The sequence below is a fragment of the Pongo pygmaeus genome, chromosome 1 (genome assembly GCF_028885625.2).
Source record: "Pongo pygmaeus isolate AG05252 chromosome 1, NHGRI_mPonPyg2-v2.0_pri, whole genome shotgun sequence".
NCBI classification, from domain to species: domain Eukaryota; kingdom Metazoa; phylum Chordata; class Mammalia; order Primates; family Hominidae; genus Pongo; species Pongo pygmaeus.
Window position 1 is genome coordinate 229771402 of NC_072373.2, and position 18597 is coordinate 229789998.

General features: G+C 66.7%; 2 protein-coding genes across 4 annotated transcripts; one reads left to right on the forward strand and one right to left on the reverse strand.

Moving 5' to 3' along the window:
• Positions 1 to 222: 222 nt before the first annotated feature.
• On the forward strand, positions 223 to 14285 carry DVL1 (dishevelled segment polarity protein 1). Of its 3 annotated transcripts, XM_054445319.2 has the most exons (16): positions 393 to 699; positions 6782 to 6851; positions 7057 to 7178; positions 7385 to 7488; positions 7736 to 7874; positions 8810 to 8903; positions 8998 to 9067; positions 9137 to 9276; positions 9619 to 9695; positions 9782 to 9849; positions 9991 to 10143; positions 10776 to 10907; positions 10993 to 11160; positions 11246 to 11452; positions 12421 to 12458; positions 12968 to 13059. In XM_054445319.2, the coding sequence occupies exons 1-15, from the start codon at positions 530 to 532 to the stop codon at positions 12429 to 12431; spliced, it is 1725 nt and encodes a 574-aa protein (XP_054301294.1). In that variant the 5' UTR covers positions 393 to 529; the 3' UTR covers positions 12432 to 12458; positions 12968 to 13059. The 3 variants fall into 3 exon arrangements, with proteins under 3 accessions (XP_054301283.1, XP_054301294.1, XP_054301276.1); XM_054445308.2 differs by lacking the exon at positions 12421 to 12458 and having other exon boundaries at positions 223 to 699; positions 12968 to 14285; XM_054445301.1 differs by lacking the exon at positions 12421 to 12458 and having other exon boundaries at positions 394 to 699; positions 9991 to 10068; positions 12968 to 14285.
• TAS1R3 (taste 1 receptor member 3) lies at positions 14249 to 18401 on the reverse strand. The gene is made up of 6 exons (XM_054445384.2): positions 18029 to 18401; positions 17627 to 17927; positions 16759 to 17541; positions 16441 to 16644; positions 16185 to 16305; positions 14249 to 16059 (listed from the first exon to the last, which is right to left on the reverse strand). Exons 1-6 carry the CDS (start codon positions 18217 to 18219, stop codon positions 15101 to 15103), a joined length of 2559 nt encoding a protein of 852 aa, XP_054301359.1. The 5' UTR covers positions 18220 to 18401; the 3' UTR covers positions 14249 to 15100.
• Between the last annotated feature and the right edge of the window lie 196 nt (positions 18402 to 18597).

The following is an 18597-nucleotide window of genomic DNA, read 5'->3' on the forward strand; positions in this document are numbered from 1 at the left end:
CAGGCCGCGTGGGAATGCACCGGCGCGTGTCGCGTGCCCCGGAACAGAAGGGAGCGCGGGGCCGCGCGCGGGGGCGGGGCCGGGGCGGGGCGAGCGAGGAGTGCCTGCGTCTGCGCAGCCGCGCCCCGCCCCCGCCGCGCGCTCCCGTGACGTCAACGCTGCGCGCTCGGGCGCCCCCCCGCGGCCACGCTCAGGGCCCCAGGCCGGGCGGTCCCTTTAACGGCGCGGCCCGAGGGGCGCAGGCGGGAGGGCGGCGGGGCTGAGCGCGCCCTCCGAGCTGCGTCCCTCGCGCCGCTCCCGGGCCGGGGGCGGATGGGCGGCCGCGGGCCGCGGGGCAGCAGTCGGGACGAGCGCGGGAGCCGGGGGCGGCGGCCGGGGCCTGGGCGGTCGGGCGGGGGCGCCCGGGGGCCTCGGAGCGTCGGGGCCGAGAGCGGCGCGGGCCGGGCGGGGCGCAGGCGGGCGGGGAGCGCCCCGCGTCCGAGCCCCGGGCCGGGCCCTGAGCGCGCGGGCTCCGCGCCGCCGCCGCGCCATGGCGGAGACCAAGATCATCTACCACATGGACGAGGAGGAGACGCCGTACCTGGTCAAGCTGCCCGTGGCCCCCGAGCGCGTCACGCTAGCCGACTTCAAGAACGTGCTCAGCAACCGGCCCGTGCACGCCTACAAATTCTTCTTTAAATCCATGGACCAGGACTTCGGGTCAGTCGGCCGCGAGGCCTGCGCGAGCTTGGCGCGGGCTCGGGGGTCGCACCTGCCCGCGCGGGGACGGGGCGAGGGTCCTGAGCCGTCCGCGCCCCCGGGGACCTGCGACCGCGACGCGCCTCCGCCAGATGCGGCGCGGGTGGCGGCCTCCGCCCGTGTGCGGCGCGCGCCCATCTGTCCGTGGAGCGGGGCGATGGCAGGCGGGGGTCCCGTCGTCCCTGGCCCCAGCTTCCCGGCCCCGAGTCCTGCCTTGGCCCGGGTCAGACTCGGTCGGCCGCATCCCTTCCACCGGGGCTGGCCGGGAGCGCCTGCCGTTGATGCGGGCTGGGGTCAGGGGCGTGTCAGTGGGAAGGAAGCAGGGTGGGGTTCCCTAGCTGGGATGGGGAGACGTGGGGGGACAGGTTCACCGACGTGGGGGGACAGGTTCACCGACCTGTCTGCTAGGGTTTGCAGAAGCTTCCTGAGGCTCAAGACAGGTCCTTCTGGTCCCCTTCTCCAGGGTCCGTGTGACACGGTGGAGGTCAAGGGCCACTGGTGACCGTGGAACTTTATTTGCCTACCCGTGTCCTGAGCTCCCTGTGGGCCCCGTCCCCACTGAGCCACAAAGCACTTGCTTTCCCGGAGCAGCCCAGACCATCTGCTGTTTCGGGGCAGCCTGGGTCAGCGTCTCCCTGCTGGGCCTCCGTGGTGGTGTCCCAGGCGAGGAGACCCGTGTTGTGCTGAGCTGGGCCCTCTGGGACAGGGAGCAGGAGCCTGGCCGTCTGCTTGAGGCCCGGCCTGGCCCGGTCCAGCAACCAGTAACCTGAGTCCCCAGTCCCAGCTCCACAGTGCCAGGGGCGGGCTCAGGCCTCGTGGCCCCAAGAGGTGAGCCTCCGGCAAGCCGTGTTCTTGTGTGTGGCAGCCTCTTGGGATTGTGACATTAAGGCTGTTTCCTGGATTCTGTGGTTGCAGGGTCCTCAGGCAGCCCCAGGTCCAGTCAGGCTGGGTCTGCTCTGGGGCTCTCAGGGGGGCCCAAGGGACATCTGCACAGCTATACTTTCCTTCCCCACCCCCACCACCAGGCGAAGCAGAGGGGGCAGGGTGCGTCCTTGGCAGCCTCTGAAGGCTGGGCGCTCCCCACTCGGCTCAGCGGCCCTCCTGCCTGTTCCGGTCAGGTTGGGTAGGAGGGGGCGGTTTGTTTTCTGAATCTGGTCCGGGCTCCTCCCCTGCTGGGGCACCTTGCAGTCCCTGCTTCTCTGGGCTTGGGCTGCTTTGGCCTTGAGCATGGGGCATGTGTAAGGTATTTTTGTTTTTAACTTAGTTTACTATTCTAACAAAGTTACTAAAGTCACTAATGCTCTTTGTTGCAAACGTCTGCCACCAGGAAATGCGTAGTGAGGAGGTGCCCAGCTCCTAGGTTCTGCTCCTGGACCATGCTCTGGGATGAAGCCCTGGGGGAGTCCGCCTTCTGCTCCCGACACCCACTGGGGGCTGCCCAGGGCAGAGACAGCCTGGCTGTTGCCCTAGTGCACTTCCAGCAGTGGCTGCACCTGCTGGGCACATTTGGAGGACTCGTGGGTGCCCGGGCCTGGGAACAGGGTGGGCAGGTCTGGGTGTCGAGGCAGGCTTGGGGATGCGGCCAGGAAAGAGACAGGGGAGCTTCAGTGTACAGCTTTGGGGGCTGCAGGCTTACAGGGGGCTGGGAGTCAGTGGGGCTGCAGAGGTCAGGGCTGGGCTGGGCTGTGCGGGTTGGAAAGAATGGACTGGGGTGATGCTGGAGGCCCAAGATGGGGGCCTTGCTCTGTAGCTTCCCAGGTTCTCTGGCTGGGACGGGGGCCTTGCTCCATGTCCTCCCTGATCCTCTGGCTGGTGGCCTCAGGAGCCTACGGAGGACCCTCATCAATTACTTCTTTCATCCCTTCCCCTGAGTTTTACGCGCAGAGCTCTCAGCACTGTCTGTTCTGTGGAATAGAACCCCTGTGGGAGGGGCTGGTTGGTCAGTCATACTTTAGCTTAAGCGAGAGCTGAACTAGACACTGGCCTTGGATGCCAAGTGAATGTAGCTGGAGATGGGGGGAAGAGAAGGCAGGTCCTCGCTGGTCTGGGGTGGCTTCCATAAGAGAGGGAGCCTCAGGCTGGGGACGCTGAGGAGTCCCTGGTGAGTCAGGGGTTCCTGTGCCAGCCCCCGCTGCATTCTCAGCCCAGCCCTGGTTCCCCAGCCTCCACTGCATTCTCAGCCCAGCCCTGGTTCCCCAGCCTCCGCTGCATTCTCAGCCCAGCCCTGGTTCCCCAGCCTCTGCTCCAGAGCATGACTGACCACCTTGCAGTGCAGGGAGCCTGTGTCGTGGCCACAGCCACGTGCCCTGGTCTGGACCCCACTCCCCACGCACGGCTTCGGCCCAGTGGGTGAAGGTCCCCCGCCTGTCCTCCACTTTTCATGCCCTGGTCACAGCTATTCTGACCCAAGGTCCCCAGGGCTGGCAGGAGGGAAGAATTGGGGAGGGTCTCTGCCTGGTGCTGGGTTTGGTGGTTGGCAGGGGGTCTCGCCCAGCCTTTGGCCAAGGCAGACGAGGGAGGGTGTTTGGCTCCGGGTCCCCACTGTTGGGTGCGTGGCGGATGCTGGGCCTGCTGGACTTGGCACCGAGCCCATCTGTTGGGCACAGCTCCCACAGTTCATCTCCGAAGTGGGGGTGACCCAGGCCTGGGACTGGGGGATGGGTGGAGGCAAGGCTGTGGGCCCAAAGCCCCGGTCCCCAGGGCCCCCTGCCATGGGCCTGGGTGTCGTGACAGCTCCTTGTGTCCTGGGTGGTGCTGTGGGGAGCTGTGGAGTTGGGGAGGCTCTGCCTGGCCTGGGCTGCGGGGGGAGTTCCCACTCCGCCCTCCCTGGCTGTGCCACTTGGGGTCTGTGACTCAGCCTCTCTGTGCCCTGAGTGCCTCCCTGGTGTTGGGAGGGTCCAGGCAGTTGACCTACTGCACTCATAGCCATGGCCCAGCAGGGACACTCAAGCCTGTGTGGCCTGAACCTGGGGAGGGAGCACAGAGAGATCCCAGGACTCGGCACCACCCGGGGGACAGGCTGGTGGAGAGCTGCTGGCTCTGGGGTCAGGGGTTGGGAGGCCACAGACCCCCAAGGCTGAGGGCCCTGACCTGGGGCGTGCACGGGGGGCTCTGAGGGCACGAGATGGCTCTGCGCCGCCTGCCCTGGGCCAGCTTCCTGCTCCACCTTGGGAGAATGGGGTGCGTTCGGGACCACGCCACGTCTAGGGCAGCTGGCTGTGGCCTCTGGGAGTCCAGAGGGTCCTCTGCATCTTGTGTGGTCATGCTGGCTCCCAGGGCGCTGCCTCTGAGTGGATTCCTCCCCGGGGCGGGTCTGTGGGGGCAGCACACAGAGGTTAGCCAGGCCTCACAGGGAATCCCAAGGTGGGGGCACAGTGCTGGCAGGGGTGCCCCTGGCAGCTTCCGTGAGTTTCAGCGGAGGCTGCTACAGAGGCGCGGGGACCCTGGGTGGTGGGTGCGCCCCCAACACCTGGCCGGCCTCTAGCACCCTCCCCCATCCGGCTGGGGTGGGGATGGCAGGGCTCTGCCTGGGACCTGGGTAGCTGACCCCTGGATCCCCAGGCAGACCCCCCCCTGCCCTCTGTGCTGTTTGGGTCCTGCTGCCTTTCTCCTGGCCCAGCCAGGCTTGGGTCTGTACCCTGCCACCGGGGGCAAGAGAGGACTTGTTACACCCTGTTGGGCTGAAGAGGGCAGAGTGAGTAGGGCCTCTGGGCCCTGGCTGGACATCTGTGAGGGGGCAAGGGGCAGGGACATCCCAGGCAGCCTGGGGTCTTCGTGAGGCCCTGGCTGGGGGGGCCGTGTGGGCTTGGGCCACTCTGGATGGTGGCAGGAGGCAGGGCCCTCTTCCTGTGGGGCCAGGTGGGCGCTGCCCTGGGGTGCTGGGTGGCCGAGTGTCTCCCTCCGGTGAGTCAGAGGGTGCTGGGTGACTGAGTGTCTCCCTCCGGTGAGTCAGAGGGTGCTGGGGTTGGGTGCGGCAGGGGAGAAGCTGCCGACCGGGCCACCTGGGGCTGTGTGTCAGGGGCTGAGGTGGGGACCCTGCCAGGGTCTCTGCCGTGGTCAGGTCCATTAGAGACAAGGGCTCACTGTGGGCCCTGGCCCCCTGGCGGCAGCTGGTGGTGGCCCTGGTGTCCGTGGGGCCCACCTCACCCTGGGTTGCTCCAGCCTTTCAGGTGTGACAGCCTCTCACTGTGGTGGCCATGGGGGTCATGGTCTTACCTGGGAAGGCTCCTGTGTGGGGGCAGCAGACGTGGAGGGGTCTGAGAAGTGACCTTCTCTGCTCTTTGGGGGCGTCCACCTCATGGCCATGGCCCTGCCCTGGGAGGCCTGGGGAGGCAGCTGCAGGACCCCAGAGGGCTAGGGAGGGGTCCCTGCTCCCACCTGGGCTGGCCCTGCCTGCCGTCCACTCTGCCTTGAGGCTTGGGGCCTCTTCCCAGCAAGTGGGTGGGCCAGGGCTTGGGTGGGAGTGTGGGTTTGCCACTTCGCCGGGGGCCTCCTGCTACCCGCTGCTTCGGAGCCTGGCTGAGTCAAGGTGCCCCGGAGTCAGGGGACCTGGAGCGGCCAGTCGGGGTGGCTCTGTAGCTGGCAGTGGGACTAGCAGCCACAAGGCCGCTTCCTGCCAGGTGTGCGGCCAGGCCCAGCCCCGTCTCCGGGCTCACGTTTCTCCACTGGGCCCAAGTCCCGGGTGTGGAAAATGCTGCTGGGCAGGGCAGGGTGCCATGAGGCGGCGTCTGGATCCTACCCAGCCTGCCCTCAGAGCCTGGGCCCTCAGAGGTTACAGTGTGAGTGTCGACCACAGCCATGCCTGTCTTGTTCCTTGGCCCGGGGACCTGCCCCTGCCCAGCCATCCCCTCTGTGCCATGTGGGTTGCCACCCTGCCCTCTGAACTCTGAGCTCGGGTCACCTGGCCTCCTCCTGGTTCGTGTCCCCTGACTTTCTGCGGCCTGCCTGGGTGCCCTCTGCCCCGTTCCCAAGCCCATGTGACCTGCGGGTGGACTGGCGAGGCAGCTGGCCAGCTTGCTCTCCTGGGGGCCCTGCCGGCTCCACGTCCCCTGCTGCCCCTCTAGGTCCTGAGGTGCAGGGAGGTTTGGTGAGTGGAGGTCTTTGTCTCCCTGGCTAGATGGACAGGACAGCAGGGTGGTGGGCTGCCTCTGGGGACCTGTGTGCCCTCCCAGCCCACCTACGTCCGTCCGTCAGGTCCGAGAGTCCTTGTGCGTGGACTGTGAGCCTGGCTAGGGGTGCAGGGCAGGGGTCAGGCAAAGCCCTGCCCTCACAGAGCCTGAACCTGGGCAGGCAGGCACATGGCCTGGGACCTGAGGGTGCTCCTGAGACGCCAGGAGGGCGGAGTGGGGCCAGACGGCATGGCCGGCCTGATGGAGAGGAGGCTGCTGGAGGATTTGGGCTCCTGGTTGGGAATGACAGGTCTGAGTGCAGGGGTGGGTGCAGGTGGCCTGATGCCCTGGCTGTTGAGGAGTGGGCGGCTGGTCTGGAGCTGGCTGGGAGGTGGAGCGGTGGACCTGAGGTCTGGGGCAAGGGACAGGGAATAGCCTGGGGAGCCTTGGAGCCCGGTAGGTGCAGCTGCTGCTGCTGAGGAGGCTGGGTCCTGGCCCTGAGAAGTCCCAGTGTCGGGGAAGCCCTGGGGGGGCTCCAAGCCCCAGGACAAGATGAGGTGGGGGTGGTTGGAGACAGCATCTGGGGCCACCACATACATGAACCGAGGGCAGCTCGGCACAGGGGCTTTCCCAAGGAGGCCTCACCCTAGCTGTCCCCCCACCTGGGGGCTGGGGACCGACGCTGCAGGGGACTGGAAGCCTTTGGCTGAGCCACCCCTGTGAGGATGTCCACAGCCACTGTCCCCATGCTGGGGGGGTGGGGGCCCAGGATGTGATGGAGAGGAAGGACGGTTCCCAAGAGGAGAATGTGCTAGCAGGGGTGTCCACAGAGTGACGTTGTGCGGGCAGGAGGAGCGCCTGCTCTCCAGGCCTCACCTCTAGAGCCGCAGGGTTAGGCCCCCCAGGTGGGGCCTCATGGCGGCATATGCCCACAGGGTGGTGAAGGAGGAGATCTTTGATGACAACGCCAAGCTTCCCTGCTTCAACGGCCGCGTGGTCTCCTGGGTGAGCCCCTGCGTCTTGGCCCCGAAGGCTAGCCTGGGGAGCATTCCAGGGTGGGGCTCTTCCTGCGGGGAGGCGGTGGGTGTGGGGAGGCCCTGGCAGGCTGGGTGCGGATAGGGCAGCTTGCTGGCCCCCTGTTCCCTGGGTGCCCTGAGGAGGCGTCCTGAAGGAGGATGGGCCCCCTTGAGCATGCCTGCTCCCTCCACAGCTGGTCCTGGCTGAGGGTGCTCACTCAGATGCAGGGTCCCAGGGCACGGACAGCCACACAGACCTGCCCCCGCCCCTCGAGCGGACAGGCGGCATCGGGGACTCTCGGCCCCCTTCCTTCCAGTAAGGACACCGTGGGCACTGGGCCCTGCTACCCCAAGCCTGTCATGGGGGTTGCTGACCAACAGGGGAGGGAGACCTGCCTGGGCCAGTAGGCAGGTGTGGCACCTGCTGGGGCTGGGGTCCCACAGGCGAGGGGAGGCTGGGCAGGGAGGCATCTGAGGGGCTGGGGCCATGGCCTCCCCACCCATCCTGCTCTTGTTGCACAGCCCAAATGTGGCCAGCAGCCGTGACGGGATGGACAACGAGACAGGCACGGAGTCCATGGTCAGCCACCGGCGGGAGCGTGCCCGACGCCGGAACCGCGAGGAGGGTACAGTGGTCATGTCTGCCCAGCTGTGGACCCCCAGCCTCCCTGGGACCCCCATGAGCCATGTTCCTACTACAGCAGTTCCTGTCCCCCAGCCAGTAGCGGTGCTGGGGTGGAGGCACACGCCCAGTGAGCCTACAGTCGAGCCGCCAGCTCCCAGACCCACAGGCATGCAGCACTGCCCAGGCGGCCCCAAACCCATGACCTCTGGGAGACCCCGCAGTCAGCTCCCAACTTGCTGCCCCCACAGCCGCCCGGACCAATGGGCACCCAAGGGGAGACCGACGGCGGGATGTGGGGCTGCCCCCAGACAGCGCGTCCACCGCCCTAAGCAGTGAGCTTGAGTCCAGCAGCTTTGTGGACTCGGAGGAGGATGGCAGCACGAGCAGGTGTGTGGGTGTGTCTGCGGGCGTGTGTGCCTGTGTGCCCACGTGCAAATGTCTGTACATGGTGTGCATGTGTGGGTCTGCATGAGGTGTTTTCACATTGCACGTGTCTGTGTGTGCATGTGTGTGCGTGCAAATGTCTGTGTACATGATGCACGTGTGCTTGTGCACGTGTTCCACTGGTTTTCACTGTGCACGTGTTTGTGCGCCTGTGTGTGCCCGCGTGCAAATGTGTACGTGATGCACGTGTCTGCTTGTGCATGTGTCTGTGTGAGGTGTTTTCACATTGCGCATGTGTGTCTGTGCAAGTACCTGTGTGCAAATGTTTATGTAAATGATGCGCATGTCTGTGTGTGCACGTGTGTGTGCGTGAGGTGCGTTTTCACAGTGTGCATGTGAGGAGCGTTTTCATAATGCACGTGTGTGCATGTGCACGTGTGCGTGTGTGCAGGTGTGTGTGCACAGGCGTGTGTGTGCATGTATGCCTGTGTGCAGGCGTATGTGTGCATGCGTGCGTGTGTGTAGGTGTGCAGTGTGCAGGTGTGCATGCATGTGTGCAGGTGTGTGTGCAGGTGTGCCTGTGTGTAGGTGTATGTGTGCCTGTGTGCGTGTGTGCAGGTGTGTGTGCATGTGTGCCTGTGCACAGGTGTGCATGTGTGTGCAGGGGTGCATGTGTGCAGGGGTGCGTGTGTGCCAGTAGTGGATCTGGCTACATGTGTTTGTGCCCAGTTTGCCTGTTTCTGGGATTTTCGTGTGTGCTCGTGCACATCACGTGTGTAGGTCCTGGGGCGTGGACGTCAGGCACTGAGCCTGCTTTGGAACAAGCCTGGCCTGAACCCCCCGATTCCCAGGTTCAGCCCACCCAGCATTGGGGGAGCGGGGTCCCAGCCCCCCACCCATGTCTCTAGCTCCTCTGAGCTCTGACGGTCTGTCCCCAGGCTGAGCAGCTCCACGGAGCAGAGCACCTCATCCAGGCTCATCCGGAAGCACAAACGCCGGCGGAGGAAGCAGCGCCTTCGGCAGGCGGACCGGGTAGGCAGCAGGGTGGAGCAGGGCGGGGCTGGGGAGGCGAAGTCAGTGTCGGGCAGCCCCGTGCCCTTCACACACGCCCCCCTCCCCTCCGCAGGCCTCCTCCTTCAGCAGCATAACCGACTCCACCATGTCCCTCAACATCGTTACTGTCACGCTCAACATGGGTGAGGCCTCGGGGCGAGGGTTGGGGGCAGGGGCAGAGGCTTGGCCGCGGCTCATGGCTCTTCCTGCAGAGAGACATCACTTTCTGGGCATCAGCATCGTGGGGCAGAGCAACGACCGTGGAGACGGCGGCATCTACATCGGCTCCATCATGAAGGGCGGGGCTGTGGCCGCTGACGGCCGCATCGAGCCAGGCGACATGTTGCTGCAGGTGTGTCTGTGGGGACTTCGAGGTGACGTGCGGCTGCGGGTGGGTCCGTGGGGACTTCGGGGTGGCGTGCGGCTGCGGGTGGGTCCGTGGGGACTTCGGGGTGACGTGCGGCTGCGGGTGGGTCCGTGGGGGCTGCAGGGTGACGTGCGGCTGCGGGTGGGTCCGTGGGGACTTTGGGGTGACATGCGGCTACGGGTGGGTCCGTGGGGGCTGCAGGGTGACGTGTGGCTGCGGGTGGGTCTGTGGGGGCTGCTGGGGGACCTGCAGCTGCGGGTGGATCTGCGGGGGCGGTGGACTGAGCTGCACACCCTGCCTGCACCACCCTAATCCCCACCCCTGCAGGTGAATGACGTGAACTTTGAGAACATGAGCAATGATGATGCCGTGCGGGTGCTGCGGGAGATCGTATCCCAGACGGGGTGAGGGCTGGGGGCGCTGGAGCGGGAGGGGCCAGGCAGGGAGGTGGGGCCATGGGGGCCTTGCTGTGTGAACACCGTTCCTGCAGGCCCATCAGCCTCACTGTGGCCAAGTGCTGGGACCCAACGCCCCGAAGCTACTTCACTGTCCCACGGGGTGAGTGGCCCTCGGGGCACACGGGGCGGGATGGGGAGGGGGCGCCTACCCAGCCTGAAAGTCTCTCTCCTCTGTGCCCTGCACCCTGCCCTCCCACCCTGTCCATCTGTCCGCCTGTATCGCCACGTGGCGGCCACCCAGCTGACCCGGTGCGGCCCATCGACCCCGCCGCCTGGCTGTCCCACACGGCGGCACTGACAGGAGCCCTGCCCCGCTACGGTACGAGCCCCTGCTCCAGCGCCGTCACGCGCACCAGCTCCTCCTCACTAACCAGCTCCGTGCCTGGTGCTCCACGTAAGTGGCAGCTCCCGAGGGCCCCAGCAGAAACCGAGGCTTGGAGGGGGCGTCTCTGCCAGCCTCCAGCATGGCCGCCTGTGGCCATCATGGGGCTGACACGTGTGTGTTGCCTGTCCCCAACTTCTTGCACAGACATGTGCGCACAGGCACCCGTGCCCACCTTGCGCAGCCCATCCTGCTCATGGTCTGTGTGTTGGGAGCAGGGGATGTATGTAGGGCCCCTATGCGGGGTGCACCCAGGGGGCCAGAGGCAGGGGCCGGGTCTCCATTCTGCTTCCTGCCGCTAACACGACTAACAGCCTGCGCTCTCGGGCGGGGCATGCGGGGAGGGGAAGGGGCCTGCCCCGTTCTCATTACGCCCTGGTCTGCAGGGTGGGGTGTCCTCAGCCCAGTTTGCGTCTAGGATCCTGATGAAAAGTGTCTGCGGGAGTGGGAGACTAAATGTCCAATCCTCCTGCTCACGCCCCAGCCTCACGGGGTTGCATCCTGCAGTGAGCCGGGGCCCTGCTGTCACGCACCCTCCAGCTTGCGCCCTGGCGCAGGCTCTGCCCAGAGGCTCCCCTGGGGGTGCAGGGCCCTGAGTCCCCCGCCTTCAGCTGCTGGGGCTGAGGCGGGGCTGTGCCTTGCAGAGCTGGAAGAGGCGCCGCTGACGGTGAAGAGTGACATGAGCGCCGTCGTCCGGGTCATGCAGCTTCCAGACTCGGGACTGGAGATCCGCGACCGCATGTGGCTCAAGATCACCATCGCCAATGCCGTCATCGGTGAGTGGCAGTCCCCGCGGGCGGACAGTGCCAGGGGCGGGGCTGCGTGCCTCCGGGCTGCGGGCTGACCGCTGGTGCCGGCCAGGGGCGGACGTGGTGGACTGGCTGTACGCACACGTGGAGGGCTTCAAGGAGCGACGGGAGGCCCGGAAGTACGCCAGCAGCTTGCTGAAGCACGGCTTCCTGCGGCACACGGTCAACAAGATCACCTTCTCCGAGCAGTGCTACTATGTCTTCGGGGACCTCTGCAGCAGTGAGTGGGGGCTTCGGGCTTCCGGGCGGGGGGGAGGGGAACGCCGGAGGCCCCTCTGCGGCCCTCACCTACCCTCCCCCACCAGATCTCGCCACCCTGAACCTCAACAGTGGCTCCAGTGGGGCTTCGGATCAGGACACGCTGGCCCCGCTGCCCCACCCGGCTGCCCCCTGGCCCCTGGGTCAGGGCTATCCCTACCAGTACCCGGGGCCCCCACCCTGCTTCCCGCCTGCCTACCAGGACCCGGGCTTTAGCTATGGCAGCGGCAGCACCGGGAGTCAGCAGAGTGAAGGTGAGAACGCCGCCCCCACCTGCCCTTCCCCGGCTCCGCCCCCAGCTCTGCCCCACCCGCTGCTGCCGCGCACCCGGCTCCGCCCCACTCCACTGCTGCTCCGCCCCCAGCCCCACCCCACCCGCTGCTGCTCCGCCCCCAGCTCCACCCCACCCCGCTGCTGCTGCACCCCACCCCCGGCTCCGCCCCACTTCTCTACTGACCCCAACCCCATGCTCCTGCTGTGTAATTGGGCCCTGGGTGGGCTCCTTCTGGAAAGGGCAAGTGCCAGGGGGATCCAAGAGCCAGTGTGAATGGGGAGGACAGGGAAGCGTCTCACACAGGGGCAGCCTGGACCCCACCTCATCTGGGTGGGGTTGGGATGAGGGGCCTCCAGGAGCCTGGCGGCCTGGGCGGCTGTGCCTGGTAGGGGTGGCAGCTGGTGGTTCTCCTATGGTAGAGGCAGGAGGCCAGGAGACCATGTGGCCAAGGGCCGTGTGACAAGGATAGGGCAGGGGTGGCCAAGGAGTCTGACAGTCACTTTCTAGGCCCCAGGACACAGGAGGGTGGCAGCTGCAGCCCGGGCAGGGAGCCTAATGTGGATGGTGGCGTGCATCACAGCCTTGTGCCCATGGCTGGGATGTGTTTAGAGGCCGGGAGATCCAGGGCGTCGCTGAGGTGTTGCCTGGTGGAGCAGAGGCCCCAGTGGGTGGGGTTGGTGAGGCCAGCGGGGGTGTCTGCAGGCCAGGGAGGGGTGCAGGTGGCGGCCTGGAGGGCCCAGGAAGGAGAGTGAGAGAGGAGAGGTGGCCGGAGGGTGTGGGGCCGCAGAGAAGCCATGCTTGGTGTCTACTGACCCTCGACCAGCGCTTGCGCCCACTTCAGCCCCACCCAGCCCGCGGTCAGGCCCCACTGGTGGCGGGTGGGTGCCGGGCAGGTGCCGGGCAGCCGGGCGTGTAACTCGTGCTATCCCTTGTCTTGTGCTGAACAAGCCTTAGACTGAAGGACTAGCGGAGTGGACCTTGGGCCGGTAAGCCAGGGTCCCACCCGGCGTCCCTCAGCATGTCCCCAGCTGGCCATGCCCTCCAGCTCCCACTGCGTCTTGGGAGCCCAGGACAGGGCTGAGCTGAGTCATCCGTCGGCCAGGGTCCTGGGTCGGGGGGACAGTGGGGCCTCGGGTGGGGAATCCAGGATGGCCATGGGGGCACCGGGCATGAGGGGCCCTCGCTGGCGCCTCAGTCTTTCAGCCACGAGACCAGGCCCTCAGCTCAAGCATCGGGGTGAGGCGTGGGGGCGCCCAGCTCGCCCCAGGACCCTGCCTGCCTCCCACTGCCTCCACCAGCCCACGCCTGCTGCAGCTGCCCCTGTGACCCTGGGGGTGCCGGACCTGTCCTCGCGCCTGCATGGCTGCCCCACCCACCCATCCTGCACGGGCCACCGTTCCTGCCTGGTCACCTGGCGCCTGGCGGGGGCGGTTGTTCTGGACGTGGCCGGGCCTGGTGCTGACGGCCTCCTTCCCCATCCTGTTCTCACTCCCAGGGAGCAAGAGCAGCGGGTCCACCCGGAGCAGCCGCCGGGCCCCGGGCCGTGAGAAGGAGCGTCGGGCGGCGGGAGCCGGGGGCAGCGGCAGTGAATCGGATCACACGGCACCGAGTGGGGTGGGGAGCAGCTGGCGAGAGCGTCCGGCCGGCCAGCTCAGCCGCGGCAGCAGCCCGCGCAGTCAGGCCTCGGCCACCGCCCCGGGGCTCCCCCCGCCCCATCCCATGACCAAGGCCTATACAGTGGTGGGGGGGCCTCCTGGGGGACCCCCTGTCCGGGAGCTGGCTGCCGTCCCCCCGGAATTGACAGGCAGCCGCCAGTCCTTCCAGAAGGCCATGGGGAACCCCTGCGAGTTCTTCGTGGACATCATGTGACTCGTGGCGCGTGCCCCAGCCCTGCCCGAGGCGGGGAGCTGGCGGTCCTGCTGCACGCAGAGCTCACGTGGGCTTGCCTTCGTGGGGGCCGGGATGGGAGGCAGGGTGGGGGGCAGGCTGGACCACCACCATCTGCCCTGGCAGCCTGGCTGCTCCGGCTCCTGACAGCACCTGTGTCTGAGCAGCCATGTTGGGGGCGCTCCCTCTCTGCTCCTCAGCGAGAGCCTCAGGGACCTCCCAACCCCTTGTGTCTGGTGGCGACCCCTCCTGGGATGAGGAAGACCCCCTTGGGCTCTTGGCTGACCCCCACCTCCTGCACAGCTGTGCCCAGGCCCCCAGGGTGGTCCACGCGGGGCAACCCCCTGCGGTGCACTGGCCCAAGCCGTCTGACCCAGGACAGGGCCTCCCGGGGGTGGAGCCGGAGCCCCCAGGTCCCTCTGGCTGTCTGGAGTAGGGATCTAATTTATTTATTTATTGCCTGGCCGGTGACTTGGGGAGGAGGTGACCCTGTCAGCTGTCCCACCTGCCGCTGCCCCTTGGAGCAGCCTGCACCTTCTCCCCTCCCATCCGGCAACGCAGTCTGAAAGTATGTGGAGGACGGGACGGGAAGACGAGAGAGGGCTGGACATCCTGCCCACTGTGTCCCCGCCAGGGCGGGGAGGGACCGTGGCCCGCAGGGTCAAGGGGCCCCGATGTGCACAGCTACCACAGGGAGGGAGGTCTTGGGGAGATGGGCAGTCAGGTGGCCCATCCTTGGTGAGTGCACACACTGCGCGCACACATCGCGGCCTGCACACACCGCGGCCTTCTTGGCTTCTCTGGCCCCCACGTGTCTGTGCTGTAGATATTGTATCAAAGTCCCAGCGCCTAGATGGTTCACATAGAGCTGCTTCTGTGTAAATGCTGCTTATTTTAAACACTAAAAAGCGTTTAATTTTATGGGACGGATGTGTGGCCTGTGCCGCTTCTCTCCGGCTGGGCTGCCTTGGAATGAGGCATAGGGAGCTGGTCCAGCCTCCCCTAGGCCCTGCTGGGAGCTGACCCTCGGACTCTGACCCAAGACCCTGTGTGGGCCTGGCGGGGTGCTGGCATCGGACCCTGATGGGCAGTTTTCTGTCCATGGTGCTGGCTCCAGGGTCCTGGTGGTCGGTGCTGGCCGTGGTGCTGGATCCCGCCCCCACCCCACCTGGGCTCTGTCCCTGGGACTGGTGACAGTCATGATGGTGTGTACCCACTGGGCCAGGGCAGAGAAGGAAGCTGGGTGCCACCCCCACCTGGGCGGGCTCTGCCCTGGGCATATGCCTGTGTGCCCCCACCTGGCCTCCCACTGCTGTGGTGCCTGGCAAGGGTGCTGGGTGGGGGCCCTGGCGGGACATGGTCAGGTCGGCAGGGCCTGGTTTGGGCTTCCAGCCATCTGGCCGGGGCCTCCCTGCGTCCTTTTCCTGAGCTCACGGTGTGGGTTGCGGGGACCCTGGGAGCCCTCTGGGCCTCTTTCCAGAACGGTGGGTCTGAGTTACCTGGGCAGGCCTGGTCTGGGCACAGAGGGACAGGGACACAGCTTGGCTCTGGGGCCCAGATGGTCACAGGGGTGTCCACCTGCTGCAGGCCTAGGGGTCACTGTGGGGTCAGGGTCAGGAGACAACTTGGGGTCAGAATCTAGAGCGGGAGGGTCTCTGTAGGAGGACATGGGTCATTGTTGGCTTAGGGGGGGGATCTCAGCTAGGTCTGGGTTCCCCGGGGCTGAGATCATAGGGTCGGGTCACTCATGTTTCCTCTGATTTCCTGTGTCCCCGTCGTTCCGGCCTTGGGCATCCCCAGGGCCCCCTCCCAGGAAGAACTCAGGGGTGTTGAGCCCTGGCTGCCGCATGAGCAGGTAACACCTGGGCAGGTGGAAGGCAGCCAGGATGCCCAGAACGCAGAGCAGGAGGGCGCCCATCTGCACGGCGGGCCTGAGGACCACCTGCACGTTGGCCAGGAGGGGCACAAAGGAGACCCAAGTGATGAAGTAGGCCAGCATGGCAAAGGTGAGGCCACGGGCACGGTTGTAGCGGCCCGGCCGGCTCTGCACCAGGAAGGTGCCCAGGAAGCAGAGGAAGGCCAGCGTGGCGTTGGTGGCGTGTGCTAGGCCGAAGCTGACCCAGGAGCGTGTGCGGCAGTGCACCAGTGCCTCTGTGGGCAGTATGTGCCAGTCCGTCACCACCTCCGGCGGGAAGGCCACCAGGTACCAGGTGCACAGTGCGACCTCCACCAGCATGGCCAGCAGCACCACCAGCCAGGCCCAGGGCCCCCGCAGGCAGCCACTCAGCCGGTCTGCCCAGCTCAGAGGCAGTTCTGACTCCACGAAGATCTCGGCCGCCTGCAGGAAGAGCGTGCTCAGGCAGCCCGTGAGCGGGAGGTGGGACAAAGGCTGCTGGGCCAGGCAGCGGGCGGTACCGGGCCGGCCAGGGAACAGGAGGACGCTGAGGCACACCAGGCCCAGGCACACCAGGCCAAAGCAGGCCAGGGGCCCGCCCGAGGCCCGAACCAGTGGGCTGTCCCGATGGCGAATGAACAGCCCCAAAGCAGCCAGCACGAGGCCCAGCGCCAGGCTCAGCAGCAGGAGCAGCAGCAGCACAGCTGGCTCTCCCCATGCCAGGAACCGAGACCTGCGGCGGAAGCAGCGTGTGCTCCGCTCCGGAGACCACTCATCCTGGCGGCAAAAGGTGCAGGCGAGGTCGTCTGTGAGGAGGAGAAGGGCGCTGGGTGCTCGTCTCGTCCCCCATGGGCTCCGGTCTCAGAGCCAGGACTCTGCAGGACCCTCCCCTGCTGCGTTCCCACCCCCGCCTGCTGGGAAGGCGGCTCACCTGGGCTGTGCCGGTAGCTGCCCGCCTTGCAGTCCACACAGTCGTAGCAGCAGGAGTGGAACCCCTTGACCCGGCGCACCTGGCCCTCCTGGCACTGCCGCGAGCACTGGGACACGGGCTTCTGCGCACAGGCCTGGGGTCTGGCTCTGCTCGGCTGGGCACGCCCACGGGAGACCGGGACGGCCCCCACCCCCAGGCTGTGCCCTGCCGTGGGGGCTGCCACGGGGCACGCCTGGTACACCCACCCTCACCTCACCTGGTTGTCAGGCGTGTGCCAGCGGATCTTCAGGCGCTCTGTCCAGAGGCTGCCATTGAACCCGCCCACATTGTGGAGCTTGGGCACTGAGCCCTGCCACACCCACAGCTTCAGATCGTACTCCATGTCCACGTTTCCGCTGCTGTTGAACCGCAGCGTCAGCCCGCCCACGTGGAAGGTCAGGTTGTACATGTTCTCCAGAAGCTGCGGGTGGGGGACGGGGCTGAGCTGCCAGCCACCTCCAGCTTAGGCGTGGTGGCCGTGCCTGGTGGCCTGGGCACGTGCAGAGGTCAGCACACCCCCATCTCCCGGGCTCACCTGCCAGGGCTTCACGGGGTCCTGCGCAGGGCAGCCTGAGGCGTTGCACTGAAGAGTATTGTGCAGGGCCTGGGCCACGCTATACACAGCCGCGTAGACAGAGAACATCTGGTGGTGATTTAGCCCTGCGCTCACGTTCTGCAGCGTGATGCAGTCACACTGCGGGCAGCGCTGGCCCACCACGTCTTCCTCCAGACCCTGCTCCCTCTCGCCCAGGGCGGCGCAGAAAGCGGGGTCGGCGGCCAGGGCCAGGTGTGTCTTCACGTACTGGGAGAACTCGTGCAGCTGGGCACCCTTCTGGAGGAAGCCAAGCACCGTGCCTACCTGGGCCATGCCGGGCAGCCCCATAATCAGGTCAGAGGTCAGCCAGGCCTCACTGGCCACCCACACCTTGGGCGAGAGCCTGCTGCTGATGCTGTAGTTGAAGAGGGCGTAGGCAGCGTGCACAGAGGCGAACAGCAGCACCACCTGCACGCTGCTCTGGTTGACCTGGTGCAGCACGTCCTGCACCTTCCCCAGCCGCAAATCATCGGCACGGGGCAGCGGCACCAGGCCCTCGTGTGCAATGCAGATGCCACGTGCCGCGGCCAGGGCCGAGAAGATGCTGAGGCCCTGCCGGCCATACTCATCGTCGCTGCCCAGGGCGGCCACCCAGTTCCAGCCGAACTGCTGCAGCAGCTCCGCAGCGGCCGTCAGCTGCACACGGTCGCTGGGCACAGTGCGGAAGAAGGAGGGGAAGGTCTCCCGGGCGCTCAGCAGCTCCATGCTAGCGCCGTAGCTGACCTGCAAGGGCCAAGAGGCATCTCCTGACACAGGGGCTCCCACGGGCAGGGCTGGGTGGGGGTGGGTGATGGTGGGGGGTGCCCACCTGGGGCATGAGGAAGAAGCTGAAGAACTTGCCGGTGACTAGGGCGAGCTCTGATGAGTGGGGCCCGATGACAGCCAGCACACGGGGCTGGTACTGCGTGTAGTTGCAGTAGGCGGCGATGTCGCGGCTGTCTGCCTTGGCCAGGAACATGAGGCTGGGCTTCATGGCCACCACAGGCTCTGAGCACGTATCGAAGAGATCGTAGCCCAGGCGCAGCCCAGGCAGCAGATCCGACTTGTTGTTGATCTCCTCCACGGCCATTTTCATGGCCAGTGCCCAGAGCAGGCCGTTCGAGGAGAACCTGGGGCCACACGGAACCACAGGTGGCCACCTCGGCCCCGGCTCAGGAGCACCCCAGACCTGGTCACCCTGACCCCGACCCAGGCCATCCCACCTCTGTACCTGGTGCACACAGGGCTGCTGGGCCGTGTCCGGCTGCGGAGGCCAGCCTCCTCGGCCTCGCCCAGGGGGAACAGCCCCCCCAGCACATAGTCCCCTTTCATCCTAAGTTGCTGTGACAGGCACAATGGGGCCCCCGTCCCAGAGTGCAGGAGAGCCCAGAGGCTGAGGCCCAGGACAGCAGGGCCCAGCATAGCAGAGGCAACTTCCAACAGGCACGGCAGGTGGCTGCCCTGACTGGGGCCTCACATGGAGTGAGCCCGGGGCGGGGAGCAGGCAGGGGATTTGTTTAGCAAAACCCTTGCTATCCTCACTTGCCACACCCTGGGGCCCCAGTGGTGTCCTCGCTTCCTGGGCCTGAAAGTTTGTGTGCGTCAGACTCTGCCTGAGGCCACTGCCAGGCTCTATGGCCAGCATTGACTGGCAGGCAGGCTCTGCTCAGTCGCTGGCCATGGCCATGTTCCCTGCCTGTGGCTGAGCCCCTCGCCACCCCCCCATTCCTGGAGTTGCCTGGCAGGCTGTGGAGAGGAGAGGGGGCAACGGGGCCTCCAGGGCTCTGAGGGCTCAGCTGC